This window comes from Malaclemys terrapin, chromosome 1 (genome assembly GCF_027887155.1).
Source record: "Malaclemys terrapin pileata isolate rMalTer1 chromosome 1, rMalTer1.hap1, whole genome shotgun sequence".
Taxonomy (NCBI): Eukaryota; Metazoa; Chordata; order Testudines; family Emydidae; genus Malaclemys; species Malaclemys terrapin.
The window spans coordinates 118,766,345-118,792,411 of NC_071505.1; the positions used below are offsets into that span (position 1 = coordinate 118,766,345).

Genomic DNA, 26,067 nt, shown 5'->3' on the forward strand with positions numbered 1-26,067 from the left:
CTTTAAGCATACATATAAGTCCCATTGAAGATAAGTATCTGCTTAAGTGTGTGGCTGAATCAGGGCTTAATTTTTTCTGTCTCACAGTTTACCCAACTATAAATTAGTTTAATAATACTCACAGGGGAGTTGTGGGGTTTAAGTGTTTATGAACCACTGAGATCTTTCAGTGAAAAGTTGTGTATGGGTAGAGCACATTAAAAAAGGGCAACATAAACATTAGTGGCTTTCCTGAAAGCACATACACCAAATTTTACAACAGAGCCTATTTACAGTATTTTAAAAATATGAGTGCTTTTTCCTTGTTTTATGTTTCCTGGGACTTACACTTGATGTCATCACAAATGTATCATTTAATAATAATAATAATTCATTGATAATCATGGAATGTTGCATTCTGCATGGCCTTTTAAATTGCTCTTTTATCAATTTGCCCAAAAAAGTATAATCCTGGAGGGAAACTTTTATTGTGTCCGCTTAATCAAATGTACTGCTACCTTGTAGAGTGCCTACCTAATAAAATGTTCTGTGTCTCATGGTCTTATTTAAAATGGCTCATTCTATGCTGTGCTAATCATATCTATTAGCAGATCATTGGGCCATGCACGAATGGTCTGATGATCCTTATTAATTGAGTGGAAAGCTTTTAAACATTTTGTCATTTGGGCAAGGAATATAACGCACGTAACATTTCTATTAAGCTTGCAGCTCCAGCTTTCCCATTGGTTTCATTAGTAGGTGGACAAGAATAGAATTCATTTAAGAGTAAGTCATTTAAAGGCAAACCAAAAGTGACTATTTTTTATGTGAAACATGTCCTCTCCTTGTTTTTGTTTGTTTTGGGGCGAGGGAGCTACCTTTTTTTCCTTCAGAAAATGAACATTTTTCATTAAAAGTGTTTGCCACTTTTTTAAAAGCTTTTATTTTACTCCTACACTGTGTCTAGCACAGTAGGATGCTGAGCCTAAGCTATCTTCATTTTTGGTAAGAAGCTAAATGAAGGCACCAATCCTGCAAAGGGATCTGGGAGGGAGCTCCTGAAACTTGTGCGGTGTCCCTTTGACTGCAGACTCTTATGCCTTTTGCAGAATTGGGGTCTCAATCTGTAAAGCAAGATTGCTTCCCCCAAAAAGAAAATATAGAATTCAAGAGTGTGCCATTTTTGTTCACGTACATACTAAAGTTTGATCTGTGTGCTATTGAGCTTACAAACAATGATCTCAGTTTGGTTAACTTCATATTCTGGACCAGTCTATAAATTTGTCCCCTTCTAATACTGTGATCGTATCAAGGTTATACTGTTCTCCTTTTCTTTTCTTTTTCTTTGTCTTTTTTTTTTTACTTTATTTTTTTTTTTATTTTTTGAAGTGCAGCCCTCTGATCAGTGCGCACTTTTTTTTCCATTTCCCTAAATACATCATGAAAAAGGATGAGGTTTCCGCCTTAATTGCTTGTGCCTTTTATTCACATTCCTCTCTCAGCCAGAATTGTGAAAAGAGTGTTAGTAAAAGGCTTCACAATAGAGCTTTTCATTAGGCCTCAGCAAAGCACACAAAAGAAGGCTTTTGGAAAGAGTGAATGCAGGAGTTTAATTTGCAGGTGGAGAGTAGATAAAAGGTGCTGACGCCTCTATTATTCTCTTACTTAGGTGACCCTTACCCTGTTCAGCTGATCCCAACTACCATGGCAGCTGCTGCGGCAGCAACACCAGGCTTAGGCCCACTCCAACTGCAGGTAAGTCTGGAAACAATGCAGCAGAAGCAAAGGTTAAGTAATTATGGAAAACAGTTTTCTTTTCCATTAGAACACAACAAAACTAACCATGTTTTCGGCACACTCTTGTCATTTAAAATGTACATTGAAGCTTAAAATAAATGTAAACCATCTTGGGGTTTTTTGTTGTTGTTGTTGTTGTTTTAAACCTGTGGGGAAGATTTGTTTCACACCAATATTCATTTTGATTTTTAGATTTGAATGTTCACTCTTAACAGGCAAAACCATTTGTTTTCCTTTTTTGTTACAACATTCTCACGCAAGTCATAAAGATTGGTTACATGTAAACCAGCAAAAAGAAACACACTGTTAGACAGAAGAGCCCTGTCCTGACAAGCACTTTAAACTGCTTCAAAGTCACTTACTGTGATTATGTCTTTTTAGACTGTAAGCTCTTCAGGGCGTTGACTCTGCCCTCCTACATAGTGTTAAGGTACCCCGCATATTTTAGGTGCTGCTAGGACACAGGTAATTAATAATTATACTAATTTAACACACTATGCAATTATAAAATGATATTACAAACACACTACGGAATCTTGTTTGAGCCATGCTTAAGAGTTAGTCTGGAACCCTGATTTGTTTAGAGATGTGACTGATTCAAAACCCTGGATACAAATAATCCTAAATTTGAGGGTGTTTGAAATCTGCCCATGGTTCAGAATCAGAATTTTCCACATTTTCCTGTCTGTTCCAAATCAAACCCACCAGATCTAAACCCACTGTATATTATTAGGAAGTTTGATATCCAGATCCACAGTTTGAACTTTATGTTCTGACATATGTGGTTGTTTCACATAAATGGGATCCAAATCCAAACTAACTTTAGTTTTGCAAAAACTTGACTGACATTTTTTTATAAAACCAAAATCACCACTGAGGCTTTGTCTCTCCATTTACTATGTTTGGGCAAACCACATGGGATGCACAGCATTTATATCTGCTTGGAAATGCTCAACCGTTCTAAACTACCGGTGTGAAACCGCAATCTCGAACTAAATTAGATTAGAACTAGGGTAAAGTGGACTTCATACAATTAGTTTGGACAGCACAAGAGAGGATGAGGGACAATTTTGATAGGCTTTCCTACAAAGTTAGTTAGCTGAGTTTCACAGAAATGGCTGCCCTTGTGTAAGCTGACACATTCCAGGCACCACCATGAGCCTTTGTATGAAAAGGTACACGGTATGTTAATTTCTGATTCTGTGAGCTACGAATACCAAGAGCTGTTTAGGAGTCATGGGGACCATAAAAATAATGCAAAATATGTATGTCATCCTCCAGGAATGTCTTCTGGGAAATAACTTTAGCTCTGATAAAGTGCCTGTAATACTCACATCTCTCTCACACACACAAACACACACAGAGAGAGGTGGGAGGGAGAGAGGAAAGGAAAGGAAAAATGGAGCTCGGTAAGGAATGAGAATATACATGAATGTAAGAATGGCCATACTGGGTCAGATCAATGGTCTATCTAGCCCAGTGTTCTCTCTTCTGATAATGACTAGTGCCAGATGCTTCAAAGAGAGTGAATAGAACAGGGCACTTTATCGAGTGATCCATTCCCCTGTCTTTCAGTTTCAGCTTCTAGAAGTCAGAGATTTAGGGATACCCAGAACAAGGGCTTGTGTCCCTAGCCATTGATGGACCTGTCCTCCATGTACTAATCTAATTCTTTTTGAACCCAGTTCAAAAGCATCCCCTGGCAATGAGTTCCACAGGTTGACAGTGGGAGGTGTGACAAAGTACTTTCTTATGTTTGTTTTAAACCTGCTGCCTATTAATTTCATTGGGTGACCCTTGGGTCTTGTGTTATGTGAAGGGATAAATAACACCTCCTTATTCAATTTCTCCACACCAGTCATGATTTTATAAATGTCTATCATATCCCCCCTTAGTTGTCTCTTTTCCAAGGTGCAAAATCCCAGTCTTTTTAATCTCTCCTCATATAGAAGCTGTTCCATATCTTTAATCATTTATGTTGCTCTTCTCTGTACTTTTTCCAATTCAAATATACCTTTTCAGAGATGGGGTGACCAGAACGGCGCACAGTATTCAAGATGTGGGTGTACCATAGATTTATATAGTGGCATTATGATATTTTCTGTTTTATCAATTCCTTACCTTATGGTTCCTAACATTCTGTTAGCTTTTTTGACTGACACTGCTCATTGAGCAGATGCTTTCAGAGAACTATCCATGATGACTCCAAGAGCTCTTTCTTGAACGGTAATTGCTAATTTATATCCCTTCATGTTATGTGTAGTAGGGATTACGTTTTCCAATGTGCATTACTTTGCATGTGGGGAAGCAGAAGTTTGTATATCTACAGCTCTTTAGTTAGCAGTGATTTAGAATTGCTCTGAAATAAAAAGTCAGTGATAAAGGGGATTGGAAGAGTCTGACTATTTCATTTCAGGACCAGGATTGGACAGTAACTCAGTAAGCACGAAGTTGAAGTATTTTGAGTAGAATAACGATGACCATTCCATCATAGAAAATGTGATTTTGTTTGGATACTATTGGTTTAATTAAAATTTTCTGATGATTTTGGGGGATGAAGGATTGTAAAGCACCAAAGGCCTCTTGTCCCTATGCCAGTGAGCATGAAAAAAAAGGAAAGCACTGAGCAGGCTCCCCTACTGGTTGGCTTGCTCACCTGTGATTTGGGCTGGGAGTGGAGCAGAGTTTGGGATTCCATCAGTGGGAAGAAGCTGGATCGGGAAGATTGGGCTTTTCAGAGAAGCCTATGGGTACACTAGGCCCTGGTCTACATGGGGGGAGGGGAGGATCGATCTAAGTTACACAACTTCAGCTATGTGAATAACGTAGCTGAAGTCGATGTACTTAGATCTACCTACTGCGGTGTCTTCGCTACAGGGAGTCGATTGCTGATGCTCCCCCGTCGACTCCGCCTGCGCCTCTCACCGAGCAGGAGTACAGGAGTCGACGGGAGAGCACTCAGGGATCGACTTATCACGTCTAGACTAGACACGATAAATTGATCCCCACTGGATCGATCGCTGTCCGCCGATCCAGCCGGTAGTGAAGACATACCCTAGGAAACTATTTTTGGGAAATATCCCCGTATTCTAAACCTGATTCATTTCCATGAGTCAGCTATATAGGGAGTCCTAGTGTAGATGGACCACTGACTTCTACTACCATTTTAAGCACTGTGTAAATTAGACCTATTTTGAGAAGTATTTTATAATACAGTGTTTAGAATGTACTCCCAAAGTTGCTAATGCCAGTGGAGCTGAGCCAGCATTAGCAAGAATGGGAAATATTTGAAAGGTTATCTTGATCTTATTTGGTGGGAATCCGTGGCACAGTGTAGATAATGGAATTAAAAAGCATTTTGTCCTCCAGGAAACAGTTCAAATCCTTTTTAAGTCAGTAATGGTTGTCTCCTCAGTGGCCTGTGTGAAATGAACTACTGGTCTCAGATCAGTTTCAAATGGCATACGAGAGTGTACAGTGGGTACAGTCTGTGGGCCCATTGGGCGAAGGGGATCATCTCACTTCAGAAATTCATCTGCATAATATGTACCCAGGGTATCTCTCTGACCCCCTGTCTGCCAACCCCAAGGGGTCAGAATGGCACATTATAACCTCCATTTCTCCCCCTCTGTATTTTCCCTGCATTTCTTCTTATGGTGCTCTTCCAAGCTTTGTGTGCTGAGACTAGTCAAGTGGTGTTCTAGGGAGATCAAAGAAAGAGATGCAATCTCAAGGCAAGGAACAGGAAGAGAGTTTGTCACTCTCAAGTGCACTCTGGCTTTTTCTTCTCCAGTGCAAGGAGTTTTGTTTTGTTTTTTTTTAACAGTGGGATAACAAACATGTGATAGCTATCTCACTGTAAAATCCTAATTGCAGACAAAGTACTAGCAGTGTTTAGCACAAGGTAGCTAGGTGAGCTCAGCATTCTACCTCCCACTCCTGATTCACCTGGCCTTGTTTATCTCACAACAAAACTGAAGAGTTTTGTCTCCACTATGTTCTTACAGTGGGATAGCTAAAGTATTAATTACCCCCAGGCAAAACACACTTTTTTGATCAGTGATGACATAGCTCCCTGCTAACTCCAGCCTGAGAGGGTAAATAGTTTGAAGCCCTACCTTTCCCTCTTCTCCCCAAGTCCCCAATGTGGAACCCAGATACCATAACTGACACAGTTAGGACTAATTGGTTGCCGTTGGTAGCAATTTCAGCAGAGAGGCTTGTGCTGAATAAGCATGGAGACTGGACTACCCTCACATTCATAGAGGTGTTTCCTCCAGGTCAGGTTAGATTGATAGGTTCATGTTGGAGAAGCTGGAATTAATCCTATCTGTGCTTGAACCTGGATTTGAGGGTAAAGGTATTTAGGCACCTAACTCCCAATGATTTCACCCACTATTCTAGACATGCTTTAAAGGAAAATGTGCTCTCTGATGGACATTTCATAGGGGAAGTGAAAGATGATGGGTTGACAGTTTCTTTGGCCCAGATACCCAGAAGTATGTGAGCACCTACTCCCATTAGGAGGTATGGCCCAAATCCTTGAAATTAATTGGAGTTAGGTGCCAAAATAACTTAGAAGATCTGTGCTAAAGAGACTCCAGTCTTCAGGACTGTCAACCTAGCATGTTTCAGTCCCACTAACTTCACTTTACAAAAAGTAGTTGTCAGCTTCACACTGTTACTGATATGATGCATCAAAGGGATTCAGCCCCAAACTGTGTAAAATGTTCCATCAGGAAGCATAGGTTCTGTTAAACCATGTCTAGGGGAGTGGGTGAGTTTTCCCCAATTGAGGACTTGGGTTAAAAACGTATGGTCCCTAAAGTACTTTTGTCAAAGAGTAGTATAGAGGAGAAGAGGGCTTGCATTCCTAGAAGATGATGGTGAGTGGTGGTTCTATTTCAAATAAGCAGGAATGAGACTTCAGGACATCTGGGGCTTTGGATTATTCCCTTCAGCAATATTTGATTTAATAAAGCTGGTGAGTTCAAAGACCTTCTATAGTGGTTAGCTCATTTGAAGATGGCCTTTTCACAGGTGGACCAGTAATTTGGGGATTTACGTTCCCCTACTTTAGAGATGGGCATTCAAACCTGTAAGAATATGTATCCTGTTACAGTCATGTCATGGGACTATGGGTATGCCTATACTTTGAGCTGGAGGTGTAATTTCCAGCTAGCTCTGATCAAGCTAGTGTGCTAAAAATAGAATATAGCTGTGGTGGGAGGGGTTAGCCACACCAAGTCCGACTCTTCCTGAGAGGCTAGGTACATACTTGGTGAGTGATTAATACCAGTTTTAAGTACCTGGGCGTGCCTACTATGAACTAGATGTTTCTAGACAGCCTGAGCCACTTGAGTCTGAGATGAGTTCTCTTGCTGTCTCTTCTGACAAACCTGACTCCTGAGTTCATGACAAAACCCATGTCTTTCTATCAGGGTGACTAAAGACTATGCGGAGATTCTGTATTATTGGGAATTTGAATAGTTCAGATTTCCCAGCTAGGTTGTCTGATAATCAAATAGTCATAGAATCAAAGAAATATAGGTCTGGAAGGGACTTCAAGAGGTCATTAAGTCCAGCCCCCTGTGCTGAGGCAGGACCGAGTAAAACTAGATCATCCCTGACCGGTATTTGTCTAACCTATTCTTAAACCTCCAGTGACGGGGATTCCACAACCTCCCTTGTAAGCTTATTCCAGAGTTTAACGACCTTTATAGTCAGAAAGTTTTTCATAATAACTAACCTAAATCTCTCTTGCTGCAGATTAAGCCCATTAGTTCTTGTGCTGCCTTCAGTGGACATGGAGAACAATTGATCACAGTCCTCTTTGCAACAGCCCTAAACATATTAGAAGACCATTTTTTCAGGTCCCCCGTCAGACTTCTTTTCTGAAGACTAAACAGACCTAGTTTTTTAAACCTAATAATGACAATGATTCATTGGCTGTAATACAAACACAATATATTCATATAGCTGTATTGAAAGATGATGATGAATGCATAATGAAAGCTGCTCATGTATTGAACATTTTGCATCTGTTCAAAACAACTTGACAATATGATGTAATATACACTCCCCACAAACATCTGCTCTTGAGAAAAACATACTCAAAAGCTTCATGCACCAACATTCAGACGTCGTTTCCTCATCATCCTAGCATGGAACAGGACATTGCGCTTTCTTGGTGGTGGTGTGACCAACCCTGTTATTACACAGATAAGAGGAAGCTTATGTTAAAAAATACACAGATGTGAAAGTAGTTTGACTGGTTTTCTCAACCCTAAAGGCTGAAACCTGCTCACTTTGCTTACCTGAGTAATCCCACGGAAATCAACTGAACTACTCATATGAGTACAATCAACAGGGCTTGACCCTACCTGTGTTTGGAAAAATTAGTCTGCCAAGTCTTTATTCCTCCACTTTGCCCCTTTAGTAATCAGGCCCAGTTTCCATTCTTAGCACACCCTCTTCCTCAAATGGTATTGGAAGATGCTTTCTGAGGCCTGAATTTCAAAAGAACTCAGCATCTGTAGTCTGGACCAGATTTTCAGAAGAGCTCAGTTTTCATTTAGGCACCAAAATAAGTGGCCAGATTTTAGAAGAGTTGAGCATATTGAGTCTTGAACACTTCTGAAAATCTGTTTTTTATTTAAGTGCCTAAATTGGTACTGAGATCTGTTTGGGTTTTCCTTTTGAAAATATGGCCCAAGGTATCTAAATCTCATACAAGTGCCACTTAGCTGGATGTTTGTTGTACTTCCAGGAACACACAAAGGATTAAAAACCTATCTACCCTGTGTGTCTTCATAATGATGGTAATCAAAAGATAGACTGTTCCAACTGCCACTGATTTCTTATATAAATACATGATGCACATGAAATCCAAATAAATGGCAAGGACTGCCCGTCCATGTTGGAGAACACATTTTTCATCTGTCCTTCTTAACTCACCTCATTTTAGCATTCACAACATCACATAAATGAGAGAAATGGCGAAAACCTATTATTATCGGTTATTTACTCCATCTCTCTCACATTCTCCACTTGCCAATATGGAATGTATCTCTCACATATAGTTTTTGTCCAGTTTAGTTTGAAATATTTCAGGTGATGGGACTTCCACCATTACCCTTGGGAGACTGTTCCGTGGTTTCATATATCTCACTGTCAGGAATTTTTCATAATTTCAAAGGTTTTTTCTTTTCCTACCTTCTTCCCTTTACCTGTAGTTACATCCCCTTTTGTGATCATCCTAAAAATTACCTTCCTGTCTGATAACAAGCACCTACAAGCCAGCAAGAAGCCCATGGGAAACTGTTTAACCACTGTAATTGACTCATCTGAACACAAATAGAGTCAAACTCTAGTATTAAGAGCACATGTAACAGGATTACAAATGCCTTTGTATTTCTGCCCAGCAGAAATTAATCAATCCATGTGGCCTATTATTGTTCCTGCAGAATATAGCCAAGAGGTGGCAGTACTTTATCCAGTGGTGGATTTAGAGTTAGCGGGGCCCTGTGCATGGCTTCATTTTTGCGCCCCCCCCCCTCCCCCCACTCAGGACCCAGCCAAGAAAAAGAACATTCTCTCTTATCTCCCCCATCCTTGTTTTTCATTCTTTTTTTCTTCATCCTCCTCCTATATTATAAGTAATAGGAAGTAAATGAAAATAAAGTGAGGTACCTTGACTGTTTTTGTAGTCTAACTTTTTTTTCCACAGACCACTTGAAAATTGCTAAGGGTCTTGGCGGACCACTTAATGATCTTTCTAAATATTGTTTGTACCATTAGTTAACTATTGTAAAGTGCTTTGGATAAGAGTGCTTTATTAAAAAAAAACATAAAAAACATTGGTGTGCAGGGTCTGGCCAGGAGTTAGGGTGTGGGAGGGGGCTCAGGGCTGGGGCAGAGGGTGGGGTGTGGAGCGCTTACCTGGGGCAGCTTCCGTTTGGTGCGAGGAGTGCATGTGGGGATGGGGGGGTGCAGGGGCTCCTGTTTTATGCTCAGGGCGGGAGTGGGGATGGGAGGTGCAGGAGTCAGGGCAGGGGGTGTGGGTGGGGCTGTGAGGGGTGCAGGAGTGAGGGCAGGGTTTGGGGGGTGCAGGGAGCAGTGTGATGTGTGTGTGGGGGGGTGGGGGGCTGGGGCAGTCCCAGTCGCCACCGCTGGGTTACCTTACCTGGCTGGCTGTTGGACGCATCCCTGCCCCGCCGCCGCCACTCCTGTTCGCTGCCAAAAGGAGCTGTGGCGACAGCAGCACATGAGAGCTGAGACCCGCTGGCCTGCCGTTCCCTTCCCCTGGCCTTTTTCCAGGGGCCGCCAGCAGCACTGCACGCCAGGGACTGCATCTGCGCTGCCCAGCATCCAGAGGAGCAGGATAGACTGCAGACGCCCCATCAGGGCAGTGTGCCCGCCTCCCCTAGAGCGTGCCCCCAGCCGGCCCCTCGCCTGCCTGCCTGCCTCACCTGGCTGCCAGTACCAGCCAGCAGCAGGAGTCCAGCTCAGCAGCTGGGGAAACGCACTGCACGCTGAGCCTCCAGCATGGCTCTTAAACAGCTCCCTCCCTGCTCTCTCCCACAGCTTCTACCCACGCAGTGGTCCCCCCTGCAGGGGGTGCTGGATGGTGCTGGGCTGCCCACCCTGGGGGCCCCCTGTAGATGGGGGGTCCCGTGTCAGGGCACTGTGTGTTTCATTATAAATCTGCCTCTGACTTTATCCATTATTCATTTGCTCTGCAATCTATATCCATTACCTCCTTGGGATATTAATGTCCTTAACACTTTGCCTACATGAAGATTAGCCATTTCTTAGCCTTACAGGGTCACTCTTTATATTCGGTGGACAGTGTTTAGCTTCAAATACCATTTAAGCTTTGTCTTTTCGGGGGTTAGTGCCAACAGTTTCTTCAGCATTTGCTTTTTTGCTTTACCTGGCCTCACTAATAGGACTATGAATTAATTTATGGGGGAGTGAATCATTAATACCCAGTTTAATTACAATATTATAAAAATGGTGCGGTCAATTTAAGCATAAAAAGCAAAATTAGCTTTCCATCATGAACACGTACAGCTGGAAAAAAAAAAGCTAAGTACATTTATTGCAGCATTTCTCCTTAGTATAACCAAAAGATGGCAGCCATCCATCCACCCATTAGTTGACTGTATTAATTTATATAAAAGCTATATGTTTTTGACGGCTATCACAAATAATGATAATAATAAGAGTAATAATACATATTAATATGTATACATTTTTATTGGATGTCCCATCAAAAAGGTTTTAAAGATATATTAGTGTAGATTCTATACTTCCCAATCTTGCCCTTCATTTATTTCTGATTTTATAAGTAAGTGTTTTGGCCACAAGATACTCATCACCCTTTTACATTAAATGTCCATTTTAAAGGAGATTAGTAGAGATCAAGGCCCAGTCCTTCAGCTAGAGTGCATGAGTGTAACTCCATTGACGTGACTGGAGCTACACCCTTTTAAACCAAATGAGGATCAGGCCCCATTAGTGGCAGAAATGTCCCTAGAATTTGCTACATGTGGATATTTATTTTTAATAATAAACTATTAGTAGCAATTTAAAAATAATCCATTAAAATACATAAACAAGGTTTCAATAAATTCATGAATAGGATTATCTGACAGGGTTGCCTGCCATAACAGGGGACTGTAGTTAGTGACCCATGAGGCCCTATGTCCCTATGGGACACACAATCAGTTGCCCTCTGCAGTTTTTATCAAGCCATATGTTTCTGAAAAAAAATCTCCAAATTATCTTAATACTAATACTAATAAATCTTGTTCATGGTAGATAAACGTACTTTGTAGTTGGTGTCTAAGTAGCCGATGCTTACCTTTGATATCAAGTTATACAATTTTATAGGTAAACCCATTATATTTTTCAAAGCAGACATGAATGAACCACTCCACCATGTTACTTTATCAGCATCCTGCCATTCTTGAAAGAGGTTGATAACTTTGACAGTACATAGGTAAATGCTTTGTATTTCCCAGAGCACCATGTGTGTTTGAACATGTCTCTGGTGAACAGCTATACACACAGGTAGTAAATACACAGCATAAGGAATATTTTGTGGAATGTCAGGTTTTCACTTTTTTGTTTCCAGGGGAAAACATTAGCTATGACAGCATATTCATTTTATCTAGATTAAAGTCCTTTCTGCATAACTTTCAGATTCCATCCATATCTATACAGAGTGAAAAACGACCAACCTATCTTCATTTCAGTTGTAACCTGGGCCTGCTGTTTGCTAGCAGACCTCTGTCTGCATGAGTGAGTTTTCTTGTAGGTTAAAGAGCCTGAAATCCCTCATCCCCCTCCCTCCGACCCTGAGCCTGCAGGGCAGACAGGCAGAAGCACACATATGATTAATACAGCACAGCTGCAGTAGTGACTCATTTGCATATGTATTAATAGAGGAAAAAACAACAATTCAATTACATACAGAGACATTCTGCATACTAAAGAACATATGCAAATGGGCCTGAAAAAGTGCAGCCAGCATTTTTTCTGACTTTTCCAAGTCCATATGGGTTAGGGTCAGAGCCCAGCAGTTTTCAAGAAATCCCCTTTAGGAAGAACTTGTTAAGAGATGGTTACATGACTATTATCACCCCTAGGGTTCCCAGAAGGTGTTTGACATTTGGACAATGGAAATAGCACAACCAATGTCTTTTTCATGCTATTTTCATGTTTGCCAGCCTTCAGCTTCATCATGTGGTCTCATTACCTACTAGCAGAAGCCTCAGTATACACGAGCCCATTCTGTCTCTTATCTTGCACATTCACATATCCTTTATTTTCTTTTTCTTCCCCTTTCTCTATTTTGTCTGACATCTCCCTTTGCATTTTCCCCCCTTTCTTCCCTTTCCCTCCTCTGCTTTGATCTGTCTCTTTTTTTTCTCCTTGACACTCACAAGCTAAAAAAAGTGAACTTAAACATTTCTGCAACTTTACGTCCTACTGACCTTAAACATCCTGTAATAGGATAGTTCAGACCATAGGTAATTTGATTGCCATCTGGTGTAACTAGTACACAAGCCTGTTTGTAGCAGTAGGAGAATTATGTTCTCTAAGGCCAAATGGAAGTCACTGGGAGCTGTAAGTGTCCAGCATCTTTGAAAATCTGGCCCTACGTCTCCCAACATGGGAACTCAACATTTATGAACACTTTTAAAACACTGGCTTTAAGTAATTACTCAGTAGCAGCTTGTTTCAATTAATACACACACAGTCACACACTCACATGTGTACACACTCTGTACACACACACACACTTTAAAATTGTAGGTCTGTATATACAGTGCATATGTTTAAGGCACATCATAGAACATGACCTTATCTAACATAGTCCTTTGTGGACTGACACATGAAATGAGTTGTATTATAACTTTAAGGAGATACTACTTCCGTTAAAACGTACTGATACCCTATGATGGTAGCAAAATGCCTGGCATGGTTTGGATGGCACTCCCTATCTTCCAACCAATTTATATCACCTACCATTTGTTTGGAACTTCTCTATGTGATGAGCAGGGGAAAATAGGTCATGCAAGCAGGAGTGCGTAACTGCCTGGGAAGCATACTTGAGAGGTCAGGTCATCCTTAATTTCTTTTCTCTTGTAAAAATGTTACACTTTTTCTTTTTGGGGTTAGTCTGACAGACTGAAGCAGATTACTCATTGATTATTTATAAGGCATTAATTTTAGATGAATATTGCTCAAGTGGCTGACATCATAAGTAGTTCTAGCAGCCAGCAGAAGACTCTGTTTGCAGATTGGAATGTGACAGTCTTCACTTATGTGATGTCCTGTCTAGGAGAGTGTCAGCAGCAAATTGAACTGAGAGGAGAAGGCTTCTATATTGAATGAAACTTTTGTTGTTGTTTTGCGTGGTATAACATAAAGACACATCACTGGAATTTCAATAATTAGGAATGATTATAGTGTTATATGATCAACCACGCCCAATGTGGAACCCTGTTTTTAATACCACAAACATGAAAGGCTCCAGATTTTCAGAACAGTCCAACAGAATCTTACATCAGTAAATTTCTTCCAGGCGTCTTCCATCATTGCATCAGCAGTTTTGTCATTACTAGAAACAGAGAGACTTCCTTTCACACATCTAAATTGGCCATCAGTTGTAGCATCCCTTGGGGGGCTCTCCAACACCATCTGTACCTCGATAGCAGAAGAGGTCAGAAAACCACATTTGTGGAGCTTGAAGAACTTAATGGTAGTATATTCCTTGATGCAAAAACCAAAGAAATGACCTGAGAATTGCCTTGCAGATCTACAGAGTAGTTCTCATGGAGTAAAGGGAAAACAGGTGGCCTTAAGTGTAGGACACCAGATGAAGGTGAATGAAACAACCAATTTGCATATTGGCAACAGTGCCAAACTTCTGAATTGTTTTGGATTTGCTTTAGCTGGTTTCTTGCACGCACCTTGAATTCTTTCTTTAAAAATCTGCATAAAAGAATCTGGACACACAAACAAAAAAGTATTTGCCCTTTACATATTTTGGACAATGGGTTTCGGAGTTAGTTAGCTTACACCACTGGTTTTCCTAGTATGTTGTTTGTTCTTCAGAGAGATGCTGCTGCAAAGGTGGTTATATAATCATGCAAAGAAGATTATGTAATCATGAGCAAACTGTTGGTGAGGATGAAGGCATGGGGGAGCAATATGAAACCACACTGAGTGGAGTTTGGCTAGTTGGGAGTGGGGGATTCGTTGTGAAGCTAGAAGCTGGAGGTGTATAGGCTTCCCACAAAACATGAAAGTTTGAGTCAGACTAGGGCATTTTGGGGGATATCCGTCAGATTCATTTTCTTCACACTGAGCATTGTCAATAGTGTGTATTTACGATGCATCCCCAAAACCACATGAGAAAATAAACAGGAAAACTGAGTGTCGCTGACAGGTACACTGTTCAAGGCTTGTCTGGCAAAATAAGAAAAGCTGACCCACCTTAGGTCCACATATTCAGTCAGAACATTTTATGCATCCCAAAGATTATGATAGAAAAAATTTCTCATCTGAAGGCTTGCTATCCTTGTGATGCCCAGATAATAATATATATAATTTACAGTATTGTATAATATATTCAATAAATATTTATAATGACATCTATCTAGAAAGAAGCTGTATTACTTCCTCTTACTGCTCTCTCACTGCAATTCTTTTGTCTCTGAAGTTTTAGATCACTTAATCTATAAGGAAATATGGGTACAAATGTATAATCAAGGAGATAAGCCAGTGATATAGAGTGCATCCAACAATAAGAATAGCAAAGGCCAATAAAGTTCTTCAACTCCTAATCTCATCCTGTATTAGTCTTTACTGTATCTAGTTTCCTTCCAGCTTAACAATTTCCAGTCAGAATATTTTAACATCAGCTACAGACCGAGGCTGACATTAAGCACAGTTTGATTTTGCTTGTAGAATGTGCTCCATGCACAAATCTAGAGTCTAAAGAAATTAGGTATTTCACAGTTTCAGTCACAGAAGCCAGCATGATAGCTTCAGTTTGTTTTCTTTTTAAATTCTGCACTTAAATTTTATGCAAATGGAAGATACAAAAATACTTGGAGAAGTAACTTTCAGTATGTTAAACTTATTCAGCAAATTGTGCTGTATAGTAGTATCTGAGATAAATGTGTGGTACTACTAACTTCTTATACTGCAATACAGCAATGGTAGTATACTGCACTAGTAGCTGCTTACAGAGGCAATCTGTTTGTGGAATACTAAGGTAGTCAAAATGTCTTTAGAGTAGCAGCCATGTTAGTCTGTATCCGCAAAAAGAACAAGAGTACTTCGGATGCATCCGAAGAAGTGGGCAGTAGCCCACGAAAGCTTATGCTCTAATAAATTTGTTAGTCTCTAAGGTGCCAAAATGTCTTTAGGGACTCGAGAGAGTCTGCTGTGAAAGTACAGCAACTGCTTCCCCCAACCAGGCCTAGGACCACTACTAGGTGTGTAAGGGATCAGCCCATGGTTAGGCCCCCTGTGGGATTTGGTGGTGCTAAATCTTCCCTTCATGTTGCACTCAAGGAGCTCAAAAAATGAGATTCTCTGTGCCTCTCAACAGGTGCCTCTGTAGGGGAGACAAGGCCATCTCTTCTCCTAGCACACCTGCTCAGGCAGACTAACATCTGGCACTATGAATTTAAAGCATGCACCCCTCAAGTTTTACTTTTATCTGCAGTTGATAGAAACTTTCTTTGCTTTGCTTTGCTTAAAAACACCCTATACAAATTATGACACAGTATTGTATAATAATGCACCAAAACACTACAGCTTGTCATAGGGTTGTTGTTAAAGTAATTTGGGCCATTGCCATAGAACAGAGGATTATATTTATTTTTAAAAGGAGCCAAGTGATCTGGCTAAATTTGGCAACAGAGCATGGCTGATGTCATAGCTCATCTCTGATGGTGATTTAATGTCTAAACTCTGAACCCCTGAAAACTAGAGAGTTCATAATGAAAATGCTGGTAAGCACTTAAATATTGTGTTGTTGCTCTTCAGTGGTGGGTTAAGTGATCCCTATATATCCCTTTCTTTCCCACAGGGGGTTGAAATGTTTAATTGATAATATTTGCAAAGTGCCTTAGAATCCTTGTGATAGATGTGCAAAGCATCCAGTAAAACAAGTGTGTATATACACATATGTATTATGTATAGCTGAGATTTTCAAAGCAGCCTGAAGAGATTTGGGTGCCCAGCACCCATTAATTTCTAATGGGGAATTTGGTGTCCAAATCCCTTAAGGTATCTTTGAAAATGAATATATTTATGAATTTTTTAATCCTTTCTCCCCTCTCCAGTTCTTTTCCTTTTCTCTCAGTACCCAAAAGACCATTTGCCTTGTGGAGAGGGAACAATTACTCCAAATATCAGAAAGCTTGATTCGAAGATGTTGAGCATCCTATGACTCACTCTTATTTACTTCATTGGAAGTTGTGAGTGATCAGTACCACTCAGGATCAAGGCAGAAGCTGGCCATACTTGAATTTGAACAGAAGTTCATGGTTTCAGTGTATGGTTTCTTTGACTCATGGTTTCTTTGACTCACCATTGACAAAGGAAAGAATAAAAATTCATTTTCTAGGATGCTGCATTCCCTCCCTGTCTTGGCATTCGAAGATTTGTTACTGCTCAGGCACTGGGATCCGGGGGTACTGAGTTGAACACTCCCCTCCCCCTCAAATGAGTTGCTTTGGATACTCAGGTTTTTAACACCCTGTCTGGGCATTGGTAAGTGAATTTGCCCTGCAGGTGAGAGAAGATGTCAAATTGGAAATAGAAATGCTAGAAAAGAGAGTATTTCAAAACCAAAGCAGATTGAGACCCCAATTTCAGAAAGCATTTAGGCAGAGGCGTAACTTTACGCAACTATCTAAGTCCCATTGGCTTCAAGTTAGAGCTTAAGTGCTGTCCTGAGTAGGGACACATTCCTAAATCAGGGCCTGTTTTGGTACTGCATCACTGTCTGCTTGCAAACCGAAGGGCATCTCAATGTGGTGGTTTGTGTTACAGGTCTGATTTCAGTGGAACATGCTGTTGTTCATGATCAAGTGAAAGAAGGAGGGATGTAGACAAATAAAAAAAAAAGAGAAATGTTGGATTTTTTTAAAAAGCAAATTTGCCACCTTACTCATGGAGTACGAACTGAATAGACTTCTAACCCTTAAAATACTCCCCTCCCCCCTTCCCTTTTTATTGCCTGGAATCTTAAGAGCTTTATCATTTGCAGTCATAAAATGAAAATATACACCAAACCCTCAAAGGGCAAGTATGAAATTAAATTATATTTGGGCAGCTGTAACCTTTTAAAACGATCAGATTCCAGTTAATGTATTTCTTCCTGTTCCGAGTGCTGCCATGGTGTTTGATGGTGGGAAGCAGTCCAAAGGGCATTGGGAGATAATAAATTCACTGGAAATTTCACCCTGAGGCGAGCCTCGATACACCAAGGCTTCTATTTAGCAGGACTGACCTAAAAATCTTGTCACATCCAAAGGTCACTTAGGTTGGGGTTGGTGTGTCCCATCTATCTTTCCCTGGTGCAAAGAATGACAGCTGAGCTCATAAACAGTCATCAGAATATGGAAGAGAAGCAGGCAGGGGAAGTGCAAAGGATAGTACAACTGGCAACTTCTTAGATTTCCTGCAGGCCAATCAGAATCTGTGTTTGGGGTTGCTTGCTTCTGCTGTAGGGCAATGCATTTAAAGTCCAGTAGGCTAAGCAGCGTGACTATTTTTATTTCTCTCTCATATTTGTTTGCAAAGGCTGTGTAGTCCTTTTAATACATCTTTTGCTACAGCTAAACACTTCAAACTCTTTTTTTTCTGTCAGTGTTGTTAATAAGAACACTTTGCAGTTTATGTAATGCTTTTCATCTGAGGACGGTCAAACATTTTACAGAGAAATCACTGCCAACAGCTCACCAACCAGAAGCAACCCTATAATAACTTACCAGTGTGTTTGATGGAACAGCAGGAAGAAACAGATTTCAAATTCAAATTATAGTGGGGTAATTATAAACCACAGAGAAAGTTAAAACATTTTAAACATGATGAGAGAGACCCTGCCAGTGTTCTTTCAGGATCTTACCCAAAGCTTACTGAAGTCAATGAGAGTCTGTCATATAGGCAAAAAGTCCCATTGGTTTCTATATGGGTTTTGCTTGATTAAAGACTGCAAGAACAGGCCTGTAAAGATGGCTGCATAATGGCTTCCAATCATAGGCCCTGATTCTGCAAAGGGATGCACTAACGCAGACCCTTATTCTAATCCTAAGTGTAATGGAACTCCTTGTGAGAATAAGAGTCCGGTTTTGTGGAGCCTGTTGTAGCATGGGACAATGGATGCATTAAAAAAAGCAATGTTTAAGGACCAAAGTCCACCAGCCCTAAAATAACAGGTAATTGTGGGATATGCCTTCCTTATCCTAATGGAGAAAGGTGTAAAGCAGAATATGTGCTGCTCACCACTGGTATAAGGAATTTCTCCATGTACAACATGTCCTGATTGGCATGATGTCCTGTAAGTAGTGTTCTTCCTTCTGAAGCATCAGTAACTGTCCACTGTGAGAGGCAGGATACTAGGCATGATGGACCAATGGTGTGACCCAATATGAAAACTCTTATGTTAAAAATGAAAAAAAAAAAAAAAAAAAGTAAAGTAAAATCTCGCTATGGGCCTATGAGCAAAAATCCACCATACTTAACCAACTAATTGCATTTATATTTCAAGGGCCAGGTATTTAGGTGCCCAAAGATGCAGGTAGGTATCTAGTGGGATTTTCAGAAGTGCCTAAGCCAGTTAGGGGCTTAACTCCCATTCACTTCCTAACTCACTTAGATACTTTTGAAAATCCCACTAGGCACCTTTCTGAATTTTTAGGTGTCCAAATTCCTGAAGATCTGATCTCAAGGTGTCTGTGTCCAGATAATTGTTCTGGTTACTTTTCTTAAGTCCTGGCACAAATTTTAGTGAAGCAGATTATTCCAAGAAGATGATTCCAATTAAGATTTACCCACTGAGGAGAAAGTCCCTCTATTAAATCAAAACTTAATTTTTATGTATTTGTTTTATTTCCAGAAGTGTTTCACACACCGCTACAGATAAAATACAATGTAAATGCAGTAGCCCAAATTCCACCCTCACTTCCACCTCTGCAGTTTCATAGATAGATAGGTAGATTTGAGCCAATTGTCATTGCTGCCCTCTCTTTTTACTTGAGCTCAGAGTCTACTTTGTAATGTGGATGTTAACATATATCTTTCCCATGCAAGGCCGAGGTGAGATGGCATGCAACCCAGATTCCTGTTGTTGGGAGTTATGTACTTCTTTTCCTTGCTTACTGCATTGAACATGTAGTTTTACGCATCATTATTCATCATAATGGGTTTGGAAAAAGAAAAAGTTGCCTTCCATGTCATTTGTTCAACCTGAAAAAAAAGTTACATTTTTCTCTTGAATTTGGACATGGGTGCATTCAACTGAAAAGCTTATTCAGTTGTTAGCATGAAATGTAGAAAATTGAAAAGACTTGTTCAATGTAAAGTAGACAGTCCTTTCTGTTGGTGTGTACTCTGTAAGTTAGTGTCTCATTTCTACTGTAGTCTAATTTCCTTTTTCATCTGGATATCCCAGACAATTCCAGCTAGTTAGATACTAGTCACATATAAATAGTAATGAAGGACAAGAAGTAAATAGTAGGTGGGAAAGAGTTCTTTGATGTATTGTAGGACATGAGCCTGAAGATTAACTGGCTTGAAGTTTCTAAAGGTTTTATTAATAGTGATTTCGAATTTATGAAAGATGCTGGATTGAGATGACTGGGGACTGAAGTCTTCTAACCACAGAACATGTAAAATGCACGTTTCCCTATGCCAGTGTGCCTCAGGACTGGGACTACCCCTTTTATGGCTACTAGTGGTGAGATAGTAGTTAATTCGCTATGTTTCCAAACATATTCCATCCAGCAACAGTGCCGTTTCTTGCCAAGTAGCTTCAAGTGCACAACTAACACCGATTCTTGAAGTATCTTAGTGTTGTTAAAAAATGGTAAGTTTGTGCTGAGAGTGAGGAATAATATAACAAGTTGCCCACATGGTTAGGAAGCCCTTTTATGGCTACTATGGTGCTCCTCTTATTATAATGTATACTTCCATGGTCCCTGGAAGGCACCCCCTTTAGGCCCCAGGCTCCACAGCCATTACCGCTCTAGAGTCGAGACCTCCCTCCAGGATTTTTCCAGGCTGCACAGTTCCTTGCCTATACTGTGATATCCCCAGCAAGCCAGACTGCCTAAATGACCAGCAACTGCGCTTTGCGCTCTCTCTCTCTCTCTCTCTCTCTCTCTCTCTCCAGAAGCTATGAACAGTATAATTGCCCACAGTCATAAGTTACCACACAGCCCTTTCTAAGCAAGCACATTTATTCTGAATGTGAAAGCATTACAGAAAGAACATATTAAAAACAATAGAAGAACCTACGTGCATGCTAATAAGCTTTGCAAAGCTCACCCCCAGCTCCAACAAAGTCTTTGGTAGGAGTTAGTCTGTCGAACCGCACAAAGGGGTTTTTTTGTGATTACAAGTTCATAACAGCCTTAGCTGAGAACCCTGGGCAGATCAGCCTGTTTCTTTACATATGAGCATATGATCTCCAACCTTTGGGAACAAGTAATCAGCAGACAATCACCCTCTCCTCAGGCTATAGATCCAAAAGGCTGGGTTTTTGCATAACCAGACATGAAAAAATTGCATTCATCTTCTCCTAGATATTTCCCAGGAATTCCTCTCCACTCATCTTGTCCCAAAAGAGCTTTCTTGTCTGCCACATTGTTCAGTATATTCCGTTGATCATCCAGGCCCATACAAATACATAACGGTTGCATATTAATGCTGTGGACTACAAAGATACTTAAACTCTCAGAAGGTCTCCCAAGGATACTGCAAGAAATTGCCATATCTTTCATGGTCACCTTGGCCAAAAACCTCTGTGTGATGCTAAGATATCAGCTGGAAAAGTTAAGAGAAGTTTCACAGTTGCTGACTTTGGCAGAGAACAGTGTCTTTCTATGTAGTAGAGAACTGTGGTGTTTCTCACATTACTCATGCTTCCCACATTGGAATCACAAATATTGGGTAATATTGTTGCTTGTGTCATGGAAAAAATTAATTGGCAGAAATACTTACATATATAATTGGTAGATGAGAAGGTCCACAAGAGACTTTCCATGCTCTGGACTGAAATACTACATGTATTTAGAGGTAAAGGTACAGAGTCAGTCATAGCTATGTAAAGGGGGACAATCCCAGCATCCCTGATCTTTCATGAAATGGAGGTATATGTACTAGTTGTGGACCTAAGGAAGCAGTGAGTAGTGTTCATCATCACACTGTAATGAACAGCCAGTTTTGGGGCAGCATAAAAAGGGTCAATCAAATAGGTTGTACATCATATGGGGAGGCAGATGCTGGAACATATTGAAATGGATTGCTGTGCAGTACATGAAGATGGCTTGTGAAGTTCAGGAAAGGGAGAGGGTGAGAAACTATCAGTGGGGTTTTATCCAAATTTTTGAGGAAACCTTTCAAACGCAAGAAGCCAAAGCACTAGTATTCCTGATGTGTTAGGCCAGGGGTCTCAAACATATGGCCCGCAGAGCTCTTCCCTGTGGCTCGCCAAGCTCCCCATGGCCCCCCCCATTTACTTCCTGTTTCCGCCAAACTCCCCTCACCCCCGCTCCCCCCAAGTTATTTTATGTGGCAGCTAAGCTCCCCGGGCACTGCTCCCCAACATTTGGGGCCGGGTCTCTCCCCCGGCCCCGCCTGCCACCCCCACACACCTCCCCTGAGTGTCACCCGTCCTCACTTGCTGCCCCTTACCGCCCGGAGCCTTCAGCTCACCTTCGCTCTGCCAGCTTCCAGCATCACCTGCTGCCGCAGGGTCCTAGTGCCCCCCTTCACTATGCCAGGGCAGGCTGCCCTTCCCCTGCCCAAGTCCTGAGCCTCTCCAATGCCCCAATCCCCTCATCCCCAGCCCCACAGCCCTCACCCCTGCACCCCCTCCTATCCCCAAACTCCATCCCAGAGCCTGCACCGTCCACCTCCTGCCCCAGCCCGGAGCCTGCACCCAGCACCCAAACTCCATCCCAGAGCCTGCACCCTAGACCTCCTCCCCCCATGCAAACTCCCTCCCAGAGCCTTAGGCAGGTGGGGGCAGAGTTTGAGGGGGCAGGTTCTGGGCACCACCAAAATTTCTACAAACCTGCCACCTCTGGAAGAGGCAGAGCAGGGGTGGAGTGGTGGTGCAGTGCAGTGCAGTGCAGTGGGGGGCTTTACTGAGTATATATATTTTATTAAAACCGCTTGGAGGAGAAGGTGGAGAAGAGACGGGGCAGGGGCAAGGCCTCATGGAAGGGGTGGAGTGGGGGCGGGGCCAGGGGCAGCGAGGAGGGGTGTCAATGATGTGGCCCTCAGGCCAATGCACTAGTCCTCATGTGGCCCTCGTGGTTATTTGAGTTTGAGACCCCTGTGTTAGGCTCTAATATATAGTACCAGGTGGGGGGAAAATCACTGGTTCCTTGAGGACGCACTGTACAGTAGCAATATGTCTAGATGTTATCTGTGTTATATCAAAGCCAATGTCATTCTCCGAATGTGTGCATATTTTACCTGTAAAAAAAATTACATGGCCTTAGATAATATTAAACACAAAACTGTTAAAATAGCTCCTATTTTAGCAGCATTCCTCATTCACACTCACTCGAACACCACCTCCCTTGTTAACCCCCTCATCAAACTCAAGTACTCAAGTGAAATGAGATTGCATTAGGAATAACATAATGAGCAAAGGTTTCTGCATAATATTATTATTACCTCATGATATTTGCTCATGTTAGTGCGACTCTAGTTAAGAGTTTCTCAGCATTTCCATTGCAAACGCTTCTGTTCACCCATCCGCTCTTCTTTACAAACAAGTACTTGGCCAGGAGCAATTTTAAATTTGCTTTTAAATTAATTTTGGCTCCTTTTAAGTTAAAGAAGTGGAACTTTTTTTTTTTTTTTTCAGTTTCTGGATCATAAACGTAGAAATTGCTGCTGTCTTTCTTCTAAATCCAAATTTGCAGGTGATTAATTTAAAATGTGGACTAGGCTGTTTTTATAACTACCTATAATATGAACAGTTGAAAACTGTCTCATGAGATGCACATTAATTTCAGTTTACAATGATTCTGGATAAGCACGTCCACCTTAATGCTGTAATAGCACCATACTAAGGATAAACACAAGTGGTAACATTTTCAAAAGCACCTAAATCATGTAGGCACCTAAGAGTTCCTGAGTTTCTTAAGAACTTTTGAAGATTTTGCTCAATGTCTCAAAACAGCTACAAAAATCTTTAAATAAATAGGCCTACATGGCTCAGATATAGTAATGGATTACAGATCTCATTGCCTCTAACTCACTAGTTTGACGATAGCTCAGATCATTGGTTCCAGAATCTGTGGCTGTTTGGTGGCCTATATGAAATGAGTTGGCGATCTCAGTCAAGTTTCTACTGAATGAGTGTCCTTATCACTAAGAAACAAAATCAAAGGGCCAGATCTTCAAATGGTGGAAAACAGAACTCAATCACTTCAATGGAGCTATACTGATCCGGACCAATATCTGATTTGACATCTTTGTTGGCAGTCACATCAAGGAAGGGAGAGAATGATCATGGGGAAAAAATTCCTCTCTTACTTCTTGATGTAGTCAGGGCTGAATCATACTAGTTGAGAAATATGAAGAAGCTTGTAGTACTCCACATTCCATTCAGTACTTGTTTACATGACTAGAGAACCTTGAGTCTCCAGGCTGGCTAGCTGGAGTATCTCACTAGAACTATATCCATTTAATTTAAACAAACAAACAAACTCACTAACAGATATTCCATTGTAAATATAATTTTAACCCTCCCTCATCTCCTGTATAGAATAGAGCTAGGTAAAAATTTTCAGCAGAATAGTTTATTCGCCAAAAAATGCAATTTCAGGCTGACACGAATTTGCCAAATAGTTTCAAATGTTGACACTAGATTCACAAGGGGACTTCGGCACCATTCACAAAACAGGCTATTGGGTATTCTGGTCTGAGTCTCTCTCAGACTGTTCTGTTGAAGCTATTCCCCTTCGTATAAAATACTCACATAGTCATTAGCCTGGGAAGAGAGAGAGAAAATGACTCTATGGCTTGGTAGTTAGGATGCTCACTTAGGAAGAGGGAGACCCAGGTTCAAGAGCTTTGTATTTATTTCCACAAAGCAAAACAGCTTCAACGGGAGCTGTTGAGAGAGACCCACCCCAGAATACCTCATAGTCTGGGGGTTTGGCCATTCACCTGCAAGCAGCGAGACCTTGGTTCAAGTCACTGCTCCAGTGTCCCATCTCCCAGCTTAGTGCCCTAACCACTGGGCTATTTGAGCATAAAGGCAATGGCCCCACCATCACCTGTGATGTGAATCTAGCCCTTTGTTCCTTTGCTTTTATTTAATAAATCGATAAATACAAAGGTTAAAAATGCTGAAATGTTTCAGTTTGGTCAAACTGATTTTTTTTTTCCGGAACTACTACCGGTAGTGAACCAAAAATAAATAAATAAATAAATCAGTCTTCCACCTAGCTCCACTGTGGAGCAGCTTCTGTTGTTCTGTGAGGGTGCTGGGTGTAGCTGGAGAGTTCAGAGGGTCACTCTTCACAGACTTGGGATGTCGATCAGAATGAATAAGCTGCGTGCTGCACCTAGAAGCAGACTCTGGCTTGTATGCTGCTGTCAGGTGACTGTAAAGTATTAAAACAACAAGTTCCTTTATTTCTGGTTTCAGAGTGAGAAACTCTCTTTGCACTAAGGTGGAGAACAATAACCTCCGATAGAAATGGAGGAAGTGAAGAGTTAAGAGTTTAATTCCATACATTCTTAGCCCATCTTATTGTGCCTAGGACTTTATAAGCTTATGGTAAAATGTGTGCCAAAAGATCCATGGTGGAGTGAGTTTAAAGCAGATTTTATATGTGTGGGCTGAAGTCAAACCATGTAGTGTCCTCTGATCATAGTGTTTGTGGTTTCATTATATAGAGAGTCAGAAACTGAGGCCTAAGGGATTTCAAAGTTGTGCAGAGATCGTTTCTGAGGGAACCAAGTCCCTAAGCAGTGAACTTCCGCACATGTCCTAATGGGATATGAAAAGTGTTACTCTTCCCATTACATCAGTGCAAGTATGGAAGTAATGAGATGAACCAGAAAGCAGCCTCTTTTGCTATTTCCTGAGATGTTTGCCAGAGCTTCACAGAGGTTTCAACCTCTCTAGAGTTTTACAAGCTATATCTCAGAGAGAGGGTTTACAGACCACACCCATTTTTTGAAGAACAAAAAAGGGCTTTACAAATTATCCAATTGTGTTTCCACTTATTTGTTTCATTAAAGGTGGACTTTCAGATAATAAAGCAAACATCAAAACAAAAATGCACTTAGTATTTGTCTGTTTCTTTAGCTATCCTCAAAAATTTCGATTTGAAATAAGGGTCTTTTCCCTCATAATCCAGCATCTCCTCCTGTTTGATCCTGCCATTATTAGGGCCCCAATTCAGCAAGGTACTTAAGTATGTGCCTGATTTTAAGCATCTGAATAGTCCCATTAAAGTCAACAGGACTGCTCACGTGGTTAAAGTTAAGCATTTGCATAAG

General features: G+C 41.0%; 1 protein-coding gene across 9 annotated transcripts in view; it reads left to right on the plus strand.

Annotated features, from left to right (window-relative positions):
- The window catches only part of SOX5 (SRY-box transcription factor 5), an 822,966-nt gene that overhangs the window by 713,996 nt on the left and 82,903 nt on the right, over positions 1 to 26,067 (plus strand). For all 9 annotated transcript variants that reach the window (XM_054036563.1, XM_054036572.1, XM_054036525.1 and 6 more), the window contains one exon: positions 1,649 to 1,734. In XM_054036563.1, the coding sequence (XP_053892538.1) occupies positions 1,649 to 1,734 (86 nt within the window). The remainder of the gene's footprint in view (positions 1 to 1,648; positions 1,735 to 26,067) is intronic.